Genomic DNA, 15,550 nt, shown 5'->3' with positions numbered 1-15,550 from the left:
TATGGTTTGGTTTCGCACAGAGATGAAGTTGATTCTCTTGAGCATGCCTGGTGTTCGATGTGCCTCCTTCCGAGAAAACCTGAAAGCCCAGCATTTTAGGGTATGGAACATTCCAGTAGAGGAACCTGAAGTGTCTCAGAGGACCATAAAGGATTTATGAGTCAACCTGTTTTCTAAGAGGTGATGCCAATATATCAAATGTGAAAAGATCTGTGTTGATTCTGATTTAACCACTTCACATTTCTTGGCTGGAGAGGGAGATAGGGGATGGAGTTCTGGCTTTGGTTTGTTTTGCAAAATATACTGTATATAAGTAATTCAACTAAAGGAACATCAGAAAGTTCAAGCAAAAGTCAAACATAGGTGCAACCAAACATTGAGACTTCAATTAAAATAGGGGTCAAACAGAATGCAAAAAGAAAGAAAGAAACAACAGGGAAAAAAGAAAACACAAAATTAGAGAAAACCAGGCCAAATCCACTCTGAATAGCTAAAGTTTCCTCTTACGAAGACATCTCTGTATTCTTCATTTGTTTGGCTCCTCTCCTAACACATTTTCAGTTAGAGCTATTTATCAAGGTGGACTAACATGACTTGGGATTTATTTTGTTTTGTTGGGTTGAGTCAAAGACAAATGAAAGGGGTTGTTCTCATCCCAGGAGTACCTGACGATAAAATACACTTGCCAACGGCTTAAGTGAAAAGTCTGCTCCATCGGACTGGCGGCTGTCTCTTTAGGGATCTGAGAACTAGTGAATGAATGATGTGATTTTGCTGAGAGCATAATGTACTGCATCACGCAATGAAAAGCCTGATGTCAAGTCCCCCAGCTGGGCTATTTCACAAACCAACCAAGCATCTAATGCAGGAATTCCTGGGAAAACACACACATCATTTGTACTGCGCCCTACTTCCAGTAACCCACAATGTGTGTGCACTGTTGCTCATCTTGGCTTTTTTGTGTGTACTCAATGACCTGCCAGATTTTCTAAGCAACAGTGGAGAATGTATTTAGGTTTCATTATGCTGTTGCTGCTAAACAGGCCAAGTTTCTCTTCTTTTCTTTCTCTTATCTCTCTCTCTTTTCTTTTCTTTTTCCTTCCTTCCTTCCTTCCTTCCTTCCTTTCTCCCTCCCTCCCTCCCTCCCTCCCTCCCTTCCTTCACTTTTTGTTATGGCCAAACACATGTCTCTGGAAACAAAGTTTCTTCTGGGAAACCACGCATGCATTTCTTACAGAGAGACTACTTAAACTGAGAACACTTATGAAAACAACAAAATCATATCCGGTCTACATTGAAATCATCTTTTTCAAGAAAAAATAAGCTAAATCATGTTCTCTAACATCACAAGGAAGGATTGTTTTCATGAGGCTGGGCATGTCTCCTTTTTGTGGGGAGGATTAAAAATGAGGCAGCCCTGACCTTAACACCGTAGGTGTTCCCACCATCACCCCACTAAGCATTTGCTAAATGTTAGGCTTCATGTGGTCAGATGCAAGTTAGAGAGCTCCTTGGGTTGCAGAATCTTTTGAAACACGTAAGAGTGAAGTGAATTTTAGTTTATTGAAGTTGTTACCTAAAACTGCTAGGGGGAGCTACCGTTATGGCATGGTAGGTTAGGCTACTTCCCACAACACCTGAATCCCATATGGATGCCGATTTGAGTCCCAGTTGCTCCACTTCCAATCCAGCTTCCTGTTAATTCGCCTGGAAAAGCAGCAGAGGATGGTCCCGGCACCCATGGGGAAGACCCAGAAGATGCTCCAGGCTCCTCACTTCTATCTGCCCCAGCCCTGGCTGGTTAGGTAGTAAAGGGGGTGGGGTTAATCAGTGGATGGAAGATTTTCTCTCTCTCTCTCTGCTCCTCCTCTCTGTAATTCATCCTTTCATAAATTAAAAACATAATAGCTACTGGTATCATTGGGTAGCAGGGGAGGAATCATAATTATGAAGGTCAACCAAGTCAACAATGACATCAACACTGCATGACTGAATCAGTTCTCAGTGACACACTGGCGGACACGGGTTCCAGCCTCTGTCCTACTGTCTCCTGGAGGTCAGTTGCTGAGATCTGTGGGTCCCTGGTCGCTCCCTTGCTGCTTTCCAGAGCAGGAATAAAATGAGAAAAGCAGGAAGATATGCAGCCTGGGTTCTCAGTGCCCTGGAGCTGGTGGGGGACAGATAACATCAAGGCCACACGAGTTCACTGCTTCTCAAGATCTCCCAAGATGAAGGGGAAGCAGAGTAGTGCAGTTTGGAAGTTTGGCTGAGTGGAAATGACCTCCAGTCACCTTCATATTCACAAAGATGAGTCTGGACCTCAGTGTGGAAACTTGTTTTCAAGACGAATTTCTTTAAGACAACAGTCAGTGTTTTGATGGTTACTTGCCATTTACAGCTAAGTTGCTGTTTCCCAAATGTTAGTCTGTTGTTGAGACTGTGGCCTAACGCTCCTGGTGTCCCTCCAGGACACTCCCTGCACACACTGCCCCAGGGTAATGAAACCTCCAACCCGCGGACTGCTTAGTCACCTGGGATCAGGCCTTTTGCCTGTCCACAAACTACTTCCCCTTGTGCCCCCAACTCCTAACTCCAACTGTGGCAGTGCCCCAGTCCACCCTGGGCACACATCCAATATCTTTAGCTCACTTGTCTTCAAAAAGGGATACATGTTAATCAATGCTTTGGAATACTGAAAGAGCACAACGGATCGATAGTCCTATTTTAACTTTTAATATTTTACACATTGTACAAAGCACTCCCTTTTCCAAGTAGCTTTCATGGGGCATACGATATTCATTTGCTGGTGAACATCTAGATTCGGATCATCTAAGCTTACCAAATATGCTCCCGTTTTAAAATGATAAATATGTAGACATGTCTTTTCAAAAAGTTCATGGAAAATGGAATTAAAAGTCTATCCTATTGTAACACACAAATTAAAATACATGGTTTTGTCATAGTGCACATTTTCCATGAACTTCCTGAAGCCCCCCCCCCCCCCCCGTGTGTGTGTTTGCATGGTCCTCCAATCCAGCAAACTCTTATTCATCCACCAGAACTCACCTCAGAGGTGGCTCTGTCTGAGACGCCTCCTCTCCAGAGCCTGGCAGAAAGCACGCCCTCGGGGGATGGGGGACTGGGGAGGGGGCTGTCCTTCCTGGATCTGTGGGGAGGGACAATCACCACCCACCTCTGGCCAGTCAGCACCTCCTCACCCTTAGGAGTCAGCTGAGCAGATCCTCTCCGCCCCGCCCCCCTCCCCCATCACCTTTGCCAATGGGACTCTTCACAGTCACTCTTCACTCCCCCCACCGCCCCATAGGCCACCCTTCCTCTTCCTTTATCACATTGACTGCTTCCTTGTCTGCTGTGCCCTCCCCTCAAGGACATACCCTCCTGGGCCACAGGGACTGCCCCCCCCGCCGCTGGCCGCCATTGGATTTCCCAGCTCCTAGCAAACATTTTCATTTACTGAGCCAACAACACTGATTTTCTTTTCCTCTCAATCTCTGCTTTCCTTTCAAACAAACGAGGACAGGGTCAACACCAGGCAAAAGCCAGGGATGACACACAATTCCAAAATCCCCTTGAACAACTAACTGTCCTTGCGGCTCAGCTGACAGATTTCAATGTGATCTCATCAATGTGACTGAGGCAGAACAGGGTGGCCAAAGGGCTACACGACCTTCCACGCAGGTCTTTACCCCTGACAGTTGATGGGGAACAGGCAGTGGAACCTTCAGACTACACTTCCGGTCAGGCTACCTCCACTCCATCCCTGCTCAAGGGTGACTGGGAACTCCATTGCAACTGCCCAGACAGTGCACACCTTCGCTCCGTCCATTTGCTCCACAGCCAGAAATGCAGCCCCAAAGCTCAACACCAGGAATCGGCCACGGCATAGCTAAAACATAATGCTGTTTCAGGAGGCCAAAACTAAAAAACCTGAGAACGAACATGTCCAATAAACAACAGACTCTCTAATTACATAAGGCAGAATGATGTGGGCCAGGGATCCCGGTGCACCCGCAAAGCCTCAGCCTCACTTACACCTACACCAATTGAAAGGAAAAAACACACGTTCGTAATGAACATACCATACACGGCCGGCCACCGACGATATTGAATCCCAGGGAGCCGGAGTCCCGATGCAGGACAAGTGTCAGGCTTTTGGTTTCTTCACCCTGTTGGAGAAGAAATGAGTTCAGATGTTCACTTACAAAGAGGAAATCAATGGGAGGAATTTTCTAAGTGTACTCAGGAACTATGGCATTCACCATATGCTCCAGTTCTTGCTAAATTTAAGCCAAGGAAATAGTGGGGACCTGGTCTGAGATTCAAGGTTACAGACATCTCTAAATACCATCCTCGGATGGGCCACATAGGACAGCCTGGAGATGGTCGCATACACAATGGACAGTTTCTAGCAGTGACTCCATGGACTGCCAAGGGGCCTGTCTCCAGATTGGCCCTGCATGCCACAGCTGCCTGCACGGTCAGCGTCTGTCTGGCTGGGCCATTCTCAGCCGCAGCATTCATGTCATGTCACGGAAGGCTTCGGAGCGCACGCCAGGCCCATCAATGGTCATCTCTGTTTGGGAGGGCTTTGGGGGAGGGGGAGAATCATGCATGAGAAGTGAGATGCAGACACGGGGGGAAAACAGCAAGTCCCAAGTTGTACTGAAGAGGGGGCGGAGGGGGACGTTTTCACAAAGTCATTACTGTGCAATCCATCTGAAGTGCAGAGCTGTTTGACACAAAACACTCTGTTTAAGGCTGGTCAGTGTGAAACCCTTTAAATCAAACAAGTAGAAGTCACCCAGGCCGTCTCACAGGCATAACATTCAACCATCTGAAGGGGTGCAGGCGCCAGGGCACCTCAAGAAAGACAGGAATAAAAATAGACTGACCCCGCTGGGAAAAACGTCACTTAACGTTCCCTGCTATAAACATTGAGCTCACTGATACACCTTTGAAATGTTTCCAGTTACAAAAATGACACACAAAACTACACAGGCACTGTGCATTTACTTCTCTGATTTGTTCAACTTAAACATGGCATGGAATCAAATATATGTATTACTTATTTATTTGGAAGGTTTAGTGACTGAAAGGAGGAAGAGACATTGAGGAAAAGAGAGATCTATACTGTCCACTTGTTCATTCCACAGATGCCTACAATAGTCAGGGACGAGCCAGGCTAAAGCCAGGAGGCAGGAATCCCATCCGTGTCACCCAAGCTGGGTGGCAGGGGCCAACTACTTGCACCATCTTCGGCTGCTTCCCAGGTGCCCTAGCAAGGACGCTGGACTGGAAGCGATGCAGCGTGGATACAGCAAAGCTGCGCTCTGACGTGAGATGTGGGTGTGACAGCAGATGCCGCTTAACCTATTTGCCACAAGGCAGGCCTCTCTTCTTTTGTTCTTCTTTTAAAAAGGTTTTTCATCAAGTGGCACTATCATCCCAAGCATCTAAAAATGCTATCAACTTCATCGTTCATTAGGACTTTATAGAAAAGGCAATCGCTTGCATTGCTGTCACCAAATGAAACTTTCAGAACGAAGCTATTTTACAATGAAGGATGATGTTACTCAAATGAAAGTTTATATATTTCTGCTTTGGAGCCTGAAGACCTTAGTAAAATCGATTTCATGTTTTGCTCTAACTCAGAGGGGTGAAAGGCATACATGGGAATTTGAGCAAGTTATCTTACATAGCATACATGTCTGGCTTTCACAACTCACCACCCATCAAAACTTCAGTTACACAGTAACTCAAGGCAGAAGGCCTCAGTTTAATCATCTCGAATGATGTAGAAACAAAACCGCACAGCCAAATGAACACAAAGTTGCTTAAAATCTGCCATGATACCTTCTTGTTCAAAAAATAAAAAGCAAAATGTTTCTTTTTTGAATATGTATTTATTTTTGCCAGAAAGGCAGATATATACAGAGAAAAGAAGAGACAGAGAAAGATCTTTCACCCTCTGGTTCACACCCCAAGTGGCCGTATTAGTTGGAGCTAAGCTGATCTGAAGCCAGGAACCAGGAGCTTCTTCTGGGTCTCCCACATGGGTACAGGGTCCCAAGGTTTTGGACCGTCCTCGACTGCTGTCCCAGGACACAGGCAGGGAGCTGGAAGGGAAGCAGAGCTGCCGGAATACAAACCGGCACCCATTTGGATCCCCGTGCGTTCACAGTTAGGATTTAGCCACTGGGCCATTGCGCTAGCCCCAGAAAAATGTTCTTAATGACTCCTCATTAACAATAATAACAACTAACTTCTATTGGTTGCTCACTGTGTTCTGGAAACTACATCGAGTATTTAAACGTCTTGCTTCATCTGATCCATCTTACAAATGGGCACTATAATGTATTACACAAATGCATCACTATATATTGGGTCACTGGTGTGAACTGTGAGGGAGCGTGATTAAGGAAACTATCCCACGCCAAAGAGCAGTAAATCAAGCTGGGATGCAAACTCACAGCTTCGATTCTAGATCTTAATTACTCCATTACACTCCTTCCTTTAGCATATAGATGCTGGTAGCATCTTAGCTCCTACCGAGGTGATCCAGTTGTCCAAGTCCCAAGCAGGAACACAGTAAAGTATGGCTTACTCAGGACACCAATGTCTGAACCAAAACCCAAAGACTCAGTCTCATGAGGACATTAAAGTTCAGCCTGGGCGTCAACAAACTCTACGGAGGGACAAATGAGACCATCCCTGAAACAGCAGTCCTCAGCCAACTTGCAAAGAATGTTCTGGAACACCCCAGTTAACGTATGTGCCCTTTCCAGATGCAACTGCTGGGAGGGGAAAAAAATGGGCTGGTGGTTAGGCAATATGTTTCCTAAACTAGTCTGCTGCCAGGAGGATTAGCCATTGTCTCTGGGCTGCAGGGCCTGTTTCAAAGCTGACTTATATTAGTACAACATGCAGAAGATCGTAGCACTGCAAGCCAGAAGGGTCAATTAAGACAACAGTTCAGAATAGGCTCAACTCTTTGCACTTTTCCAACTCATTATCAAAGGTCTTAATCTGCTTTATAACATCCTAAGTTTCATGGCACCTTTACCTTCCCACTTTTTCCCAATTATAACTGCTTTAGCTTAATTTTTAATCTTTCAGAACGTAAGAGTTGTAAAACACCAAAATTGCACCACTTTCCATTTGCTAATATTAATTTCTGTTTAGCCACTTGGCTTGTTGCCGGGCTCAAAATACTCCATGACCAAGGGCATTCGAGTGATTATTTCATTATATGCCACCAACAAAGCAATGAATAAACGGAAAAATGACTAAGGCTTGCATCAGTGCTGCTCTTCCAACTGTTCACACTGTTTTAACAGCGACATCTTCCATTGGAAGGAACTATTAACCAATATCGATTCTCTGGGGTAGTTTGTCATAATCCATGCTTCATGCTTTTCTCCATATAAATTTTAATTAACCAGCCGCCCAATTGGTCTAGGACAGCATGGTTAGAGTTTTTAAAAATTTAAACATCCATGGGCAAGCTTTGGAACCAAGCTAGCCCACTGCTTGGGATACCTACATCCCATATCTGAATGCCTGGGTTCAAGTTCCAGCTTCCTGCTAACACACACCCTGGGACAATGGCAGGTGATGGCTTATGCACGCGGGGCTTCATCAGCCATGTGGGACATCAAGATTGAGATCTGGATGCAGCTTGGCCCAGCTCTGCATGTTGTGGACATTTGAACTTTCTCTGTCTCTCTCAGATACAATGGAATCTAACTAACAGACAAAGACATTTAAACAATTAACGCCCCAAACTGAAGCAAACTAGAAATGAAGTTGAAAAGACTACACACCGATGCAGCCACAAGTCCCCACCCTATAGGACCACTTTAAATTTCGGATATTCCTTCCCCAAGTTATCTAAAAAAGTCACTTAACGATATCCAGTAAATGCTGGGTAAAACTATACTCTCACCCCATCCCAATGACTTCCCTACCTGCCGGTGGAGCATCCTTCCGTTCCAAGGATGCAGCAACTGAGGATTAGAGAATGACGAGCCTACCAAACTCCCATAACAGAAGTCAGCATTGCGATACAGCACATTAGGCTACTTCTGTGATGCCAGGTAAGAGTCCAGGCTCCTGGCTTTGGCTCAGCCCAGGCATGGCCACGAGGTCATTTGAAAGTGAACCAGTGGATTGAAGCCATCACTCCGTCTGTAACTCTACCTTTCAAATAAGCAAGCAGATAAATAAGCAAGTAAATAAATACAAACACATCTTTTAAAAAAACTCCCTCCACAACAGGACACTAACCCAAGATTGTGAATTCCAGAGCCTGGATATTAACCGCATTCATCACACTGGCTCTGTTCAGGATCCTGGAGCCTGCTGAGTGACCCTCATCTTGCAGCCAACCCTAATCCATGCCTGGCCATATCACCCACCCCCTTCTCTCTCTCTCTCTCTTTTTTTTTTTAAGATGTATTTTATTTTTATTGGAAAGTCAGATACGCAGAGAGGAGACAGAGAAGATTTTCCATCTGATGATTCACTTCCCAAGCGGCAATAACGGACACAGTTGAGCCGATCTGAACCCAGGAGCCCAGAGCCTCTTCCGGGTCTCCCACGCAGGTGCAGGGTCCCAAAGCTTTGGGCCATCCTCGACTGCTTTCCCAGGCCACAAGCAGGGAGCTGGGTGGGAAGCGGGACAGTTGGGATTAGAACCAGCGCCCATAGGGGATCCTGGTACGTACGAGGTGAGGATTCTAGCCACTAGGCTACTGCGCTGGGTCCATTTAATCCACATGTAGCAGAGACACAAGCACTGGAAGCAGGAGAGAGTAAAGCCCTAGGGGAAAGCTCTGTGCCCAGCATTCAACTCGGCACACACCACCCTCCCTACCGGTTAGGCTCCTGGAGGGTCCAGTCTCACATACAGACTGCATGGTGTCTGCCCGCTCAGGTCCCTGTAATTACACACAAGGAAGGGGTGAGAAGGACGGCCACACAGGTCCATCTGGTAGCTATTTTCTGTATAAGAGTAATCATTATGTTACACCACTTCCCCCTTCTTATTGGAACCGCTTTATCAAGACACCATTCGTCTAGGGAAGAAGGGGAGACGGCGGCTAACCCATGGCTGCAAAGCTTCGATGAGCAAAGAACAGAAAGATTGTGCAGCGTTTTCAAAGGCACAGCGGGTGTCTGAGGCCAGGGTTCTCAGCTGTTCGGCTTCACACTTGCACTCAATGGTGCCTTAGCACAGTGCCTGGCCACTGGGAGGGGTGACTGCGAGGAACTCAGCTGCCACCATACGCCGGGACCATCTCCCCCAGCGCCTCCTATGAACTTCTCTTCCAATTGCTAAGATAAAAGTGAAAGACGGGAGGAGCTGGTCCATCTGAGAGATGCTATCTCTTTATTCGTTTTTATTTATTTTATCTGCATCTCCTCTGCAGCTAAAATCTGCTTGGTGCACTGTAGAGTGGACCCTTAAAGGGCGCGTCTTAAAGACATAGGGTGAACCCGCAGCCAACAAACAAGTTCAAAACAGAGCCCAAAGAGGAGGACTGGGTAAGTTGTTTGACCCTTGGAGCTTCTGGCTTTTGTATCTGAGGCACAGAGGGTGGCAGGCGATGGGCAGGAGTGCCCACCTTGAAGGGGCTATCTGAGGATGAAACAAACACACCTGCACCGTGGAACGGAGGCTCTGTGAATGCCGGCATGAGACTTCAGAAGGGTCACCTGCCCAAGCAACAGCACTTGTCTCGTGTCGATAGCAGGCGTGTGTGCTTGAAGCCAGGGTTCATGGCCCAGCTCTACCCTTGGAATCCAACGTCCGTGCTTCATTTAGCAGTTTTATGATGTTTTCATTAAATTATTTACTTATCTCCAAGGCGCAGAGACAGAGGGAGTGAGCTCCCATCTACTGATTCACTGCCTACCTGCCCGCAACCACGGGTGCTGGGCTGAGGCCCAAGCTGGGAGCTGGCAACTCGGTGCAGGCCTCCAATGTGGGTGGCAGGGACCCGACTGCTTGACATACCACTCCTCCCTGCCAGGCGTGTGCCCTCCTAGCAACCTCAAGTCAGGAAGGGAGATTTTAACTAAGCACTCTTATGTGGGATATAAGTATTTCTTTCTTTCGTTTTTTTTTTTTTCACCAAAAGCTTTCTTTTATGTGTTTGAAAAACAGAGAGGGCCTGGAGTAGTAGCCTAGTGGGTAAAGTACTCTCCTTGCATGCGCTGTGATTCTATATGGGCACCAGTTCTCTTCCCATCCAGCTCCCTTCTTGTGGCCTGGGAAAGCAGTCAAGGATGAACCAAAGCTTTGGGACCCTGCACCCGCGTGGGAGACTCGAAAGAGGCTCCTGGCTCCTGGCTTCAGATCGACACAGCTCCGGCTGTTGTGGCCATTTGGGGAGTGAGTCAGCAGACAGAAGATCTTCTTCTCTGTCTCTCCTCCTCTCTGTATATTTGACTTTCCAACAAAAATAAATAAGTCTCAAAAAAAAGTGGGGGGAGAAAAACAGAGAGATAAAGGTAGGAACATAGAGGAAGACACACAGACACACACACAGAGGTGGGAGGTGGTGAAGAGGGAGAAATAGAGAGATCAGCCATCCAACGCTTTAATCTCTAAGTGGTTGCAATGGCTGGGGCTGCGGAGGGTCAAAGCCAGGAGCCAGGAATTCCCTCTGGTCTCCCCTGCTGGTGGCAGGGACCCAAGCCTGCCACCCCAGCTGCTGTCCGACTCCCCTCCCCACTCAAACTCTTGCTCTGTTACAGGGAACATGAGCCCCTGGGCATATTAACCTGGGGTCTTAAAACCCCTAGGTGAAACGTCTACCCCTAGAATGCCTTATTTGTCCCTTGCACAGCAACAAAAAGTTCTACTTGACAGCGAAGGTGGAGAAACCGTGGTTAAACATGAGGCGCCCTCATAGGTGCGACACCCACCAGGCCTCAACAAATGTCACTTTCTTTACTTTTAAGCTCTTTGGAGTCTTGCTCAGCCAACAATCTTCGAGCGAGCCAGGCGATCTCTTCTGAACAGAGAAGAGACCACATAAAGATAAATCTGAACAGAATTCCCAGTTCAAATCACCAAGTTATGCGCATTTAATCCCCTGTAGCTGGGACCGCATTTGTAAACCAAATTCCAATACTCTTTGTAAGTCTCTAAAGCCAAATAGAAATGACAGCCAACACTTCTAATAACCAGATGAGGCTGTTCGCTGAAGTTTCTCAGAAGCAAAACATCCCTGAGGGTGCACACTCCGTAGCCCTACTGCACACTGGTCAGGACCGGGGACATCTGGAAGCCTTGTGATACAATTGTCTGTTAGAACTGGTTATCTCCAACGCTAAAGTGGGCAAATGTGTGTCTGGGATTTGGGACTTGATGCAACTTGATTTGGGTGGATCTAGGGAGAAGAAAAACTAAAATTTGCTTCCCCAAAACCTGGAAACAATTTTGTTAAGACAGGCAGCAAGGGTGGGAGGATGTCACAGGAAAAAAAAAAAAAATTCTTGCTTCTTTAGCACAAGCCGTCTCTTGTTGGGCAACACGAGACGTTCTGATGGCTGACAAGACAGCCCTTCCCATCTAAAATTCATCCACTGAACAAATACAGCATCAGGAGCTTACAGTGCATGTGGGACACGGCGCTGAATAAAAACACCTCCTCTATTCAGTGACAGCCATGATAAATGCTTTGCAGGAGGGGTCGGGCACCAAAGAGAGGGAATCAGAGCAGCAGGCATTCCAAAATGGAGATGTTTGACTTCCTAGACGTGGTGGGCTTGGGATGAGATGAAATGGAGAAAAAGAATTATCCGGTGAGGCCAAAACCACACATATGGACAGAAAGACTGGGGCAAGTGGGAGGGGTGCACATCCGGTGAGCCAGCGAAGAGCACTGGGAAAGATTGGCAACAGAGCCAGAGCAGGGGTGCAGACGCACGGAGGAAGTTTGGGAGAGGTGGTTATCCAGCAAGCCTGCACAGACCGCTGAACCCCATGGGGACAATTAAAGGGGCGAAGAGACAGGCCAGGAGGGGCCAGACCACCCTAAAAGAAACAGGAAGGCACAAAGCTTTAGGACAAGAGAGTGGTGTCTCTTTGCCGTGCTAAGAGATTACTTTTGCTGTCAGGTAAAGAATGAATTGAGCAAGAGGAAGTACACACGGAACAGGTGTGGTGAGGGCGAGGGATGGCGGTGCTTGGGATCAATGCTCTAGAGGACATCTGGCACTGAGCAGAGGTATTTTTTGATGATCACAACTTAGGAGGAACTGTTCGCCTCTAGAAGGTAGAGGCTGCGGATGCTGCGGAACATTCTACAGTGCAAAGAGCAGCCACACCGTCCACCCTAAAAAACAACAACGTGTAACCAAGACTCACCCACTTTAAAATGTTCAAGAGTTTGACATTAGGAAACCCTAGTACAGACCAAAGCAACCCTTGGAATGAGTTAGGGAGCTGAGAACAGATCAAGGAGGTAATGTCCCCGTAAGGTGATGACAGATTGGATATGGAGGGAGGGGGTGCAAAGATCCGAGGGTGTAACAGTGGAGTCTTAAGGTTCTCACCAACCCCAAGAAAAGTAACATCTGGAACTTTTCCTTCCCCAGAAAGCGAAACTCGGGAAGGCTTTTCCTCTTAAGAGTTAGGTGGCTAAGTCAGGGTGGGAAGCTGAGGCTGGCCACCAAACTCCTTAACTTACTCCATGTAAACATGACCAAGTCTATGGCCTCAACAAGGGCAGAGAATGCCTTTGTGGGCCCTGGTCACCTGTCACTGTCACCTGTCAGGCAGTCTGAGTTATCAACCAATATCCTCGTCTTACCGGCTTCAGAAGGGTTGTTTGGACAATGACCAGTGAAACCACAGCTGTTTGGAGAAGTCCAGCATGCATGTGGTCCACATCTCCACATGAACCTTTGCCTAATGACACAACGGACTGGGGTCTCCCGAGAGCTCACTGTAAATGCAGAATCTAGGGCCCCAGACCCAGTGGGTCAGCACTCTGAGGGGTGAGACTGTGTGAAATCTGTGCGTTGACAACCCCTGCAGTGCCTCCCATAACACCAGGGCTTGCAGCTCCCATCGGGAACGTAAGATGCCACATCTACCCAAGAACCCTAAGCACGCCATCCTGCAGGTGTCCAAGAATGGAAACCCAAGCTAATTCCGAGAAAGTCACTTACAAAACACACTCTAGGCTGCTGCAGAGCTGGTGCCCAACACCTCCAGAAAGTTTCCTATCTGTTGCAGCTGGTAACCCTGACGCAAACATCGGGGCTCAGAGCAACAGAGAAAGTGTTGTGTATGAGTTTTCAGCCCATATAAAACCGTCTGCCTTTTCGAAGAGAACAAGCAGTGCCCAGCAGGGGCAGTGAGTGGGCCCAATGAAATAAACAAGCTCTTAAACAGCTTCCAGTGGCGGTTTTTATGGCTGACGCAGGAGAAGCAAAAACTCTCAACAAGGGCCACCGAGGGTTAACTTCAGGGCAGGAGCGGCCAATATGGAACAGCCTCAGCCCAGGCTGTGAGGACAGAGAGGCCACCTAGGGCAGTGCTCTGGACAACCAGCCCAGGGCATCGTCAACACTAGAACCCAGGTTCGTGGACATGTCAAGCAAGGCCCCAACTCCAGAACCACACTTTCTCTGTAGGCTCCAAGTCAGCATCTTGTTCACGGCTGAACCTCCTCCACAATCCCACCCACTTAACATGCCCAGGCTTCAAAAACATCCACAGTTTTGACTCAAATATCCTACTTTTTTTTTTAATTTGGAGAGAGCGTTTACCCAAACACTCCAGAAAGAAAACAGAAAGGCAAGAAGGAATAATAAACCAACTCCCCAATGAAGGATGTATAAACTCTAAGGGAGTGAATGGCTTATTTATAAATAAGCATCACTTTAAGGGACACAGGAAGTCTACATGACAGTCTCAACAGGAGGCTCAGACACAGCTCGGCCCCACCCCAGCGCCTAATGGAAGACCGCGTTTAGCTCTCTTCTTTGGTGACTCTAGGCTCACACCGGGCTTTTGTACGCCTGTGCGGTCCCGGGTGAGCCGTGGAGCTGTAAATATTTGCCCTTCCTCCAGAACTGGCCAGCTGCTGAGGCTGGAACTGACAGGCCAGGGGCTGAGAAGGGGGAAGTCAGAAAGCTCCCAGGCCTGATGCGCACATATGGAAGAAGGGGGCTGAGAGAGGCCAGGGGGAGGCAGAGCAGCCACAGGCTCCTGGAGACCCTCTCTGCCATGCCACCTGGAGCTGGGCGACCACAGTGGCAACAGCACGGACCGTGTCCTTCCCCTGGCAACAAAGCAGAAGCACCCAGCTGTTGAAAATCAAGCTTTGCCGTCCAGGACACCGGAGGTTCTCACCAGAGGAGATTGTGTTTCCTAGCAAACACATGACAACAGCTGGAGACATTTTCGATGGCCACCATTTGGGAAGGTTCTACCGGCATCGAGCGGGCGGAGGCCAGGGACGCTGCACAGTATCCTGGATGCACAGAACAGCACCGCCTCCACAACCAAGAGAATTTTCTGCCCAAAATGTCAGCACGCCCTCAGCTAACAGAACTCAGAATCCAGCCCTACACCCTGCGTCACTGCTGGACTTCAGATAGGTTACATAACCTGCCTGTTCCTACACCCCAACAACACTTGGGAAGTGCCCCCATAGTTCCAGGCACGTTTAAAAACACTAACTGGGACTGGTGGTCACCTGGCAAGGCCACACGGTGATGGCTAAGAGCATTGGCTGCAGCGAGGATAACACATGGGCTCAAGCCCAGCTCTGGGACCTCACACATGCCCCTAAGTGAGCCACCTTCTAGGGATGAAGCACAAAGAGCGGCTGGAGTGGTGGGGTGGCGGCCCAACTTAGCCCAGGGTCCAAGGCTGAGTACTTTCTTAGGGCTGGCTGTTACACCAACTACCTACCAGATGCTAACACGCCTGGCACATAGCATTTGCTCCCTGTCAAGCCCCATGCCAGGTTGTCTTCAAACATTCTCTCCCTGAAGGCTGACAACAAGCCTTTGCATTCAGGCACCTGGAGGTGGGGACAGGAGGTCACCCAGCAGGTTAAGGAAAAGCCCAGACTGGAATGCAGCTCAAACTCTGGGAAGGGACTCACAAGATGACTTTATACTTCTTGAGGGAAGGGGGTGGGGTAGCGTGGGGGAGGGGGAAGAGGGAAAGGGCTTCCTTTGGTTGCTTCTGAAACCCCCAGATGGCTACCCCCAGGGTGGCTGGCTGCCTGGCTGGCTGGCTGCGCCTCACTGTGTGTGTGTCTCCAGGGCCTGCCGTTCCCAACTGCAGAGGGGTTAGGCGGCGCGCTGAAGGTCAGCCAGCTGGCTGGCTGGCAGCAGAGCCCAAGTCTGGCTCCAGCTTTCACGCCGGAGACCTCGCTCTGGCGCTGGCGTCGTTTTTAGTTTAGGACTCTCCTGGCTGTGGAATCCCTGCGCTTACGTGGTTCCGGTTCGCCCTGTCTGTCACTATTTTCTGCTTGCTGTCACAGGCGCCGCGGTT

The 15,550-nt window shown here is 48.3% G+C and overlaps 1 protein-coding gene across 1 annotated transcript in view; it reads right to left on the bottom strand.

Annotated features, from left to right (window-relative positions):
• The window catches only part of PDZRN3 (PDZ domain containing ring finger 3), a 230,479-nt gene that overhangs the window by 213,757 nt on the left and 1,172 nt on the right, over positions 1-15,550 (bottom strand). The window contains exon 2 of the mRNA XM_004581628.4: positions 4,101-4,187. Coding sequence (XP_004581685.2) covers positions 4,101-4,187 — 87 coding nt within the window. The remainder of the gene's footprint in view (positions 1-4,100; positions 4,188-15,550) is intronic.

The sequence above is a fragment of the Ochotona princeps genome, chromosome 21 (genome assembly GCF_030435755.1).
Source record: "Ochotona princeps isolate mOchPri1 chromosome 21, mOchPri1.hap1, whole genome shotgun sequence".
Taxonomy (NCBI): domain Eukaryota; kingdom Metazoa; phylum Chordata; class Mammalia; order Lagomorpha; family Ochotonidae; genus Ochotona; species Ochotona princeps.
This window is presented reverse-complemented; position numbering and strand designations above follow the sequence as displayed.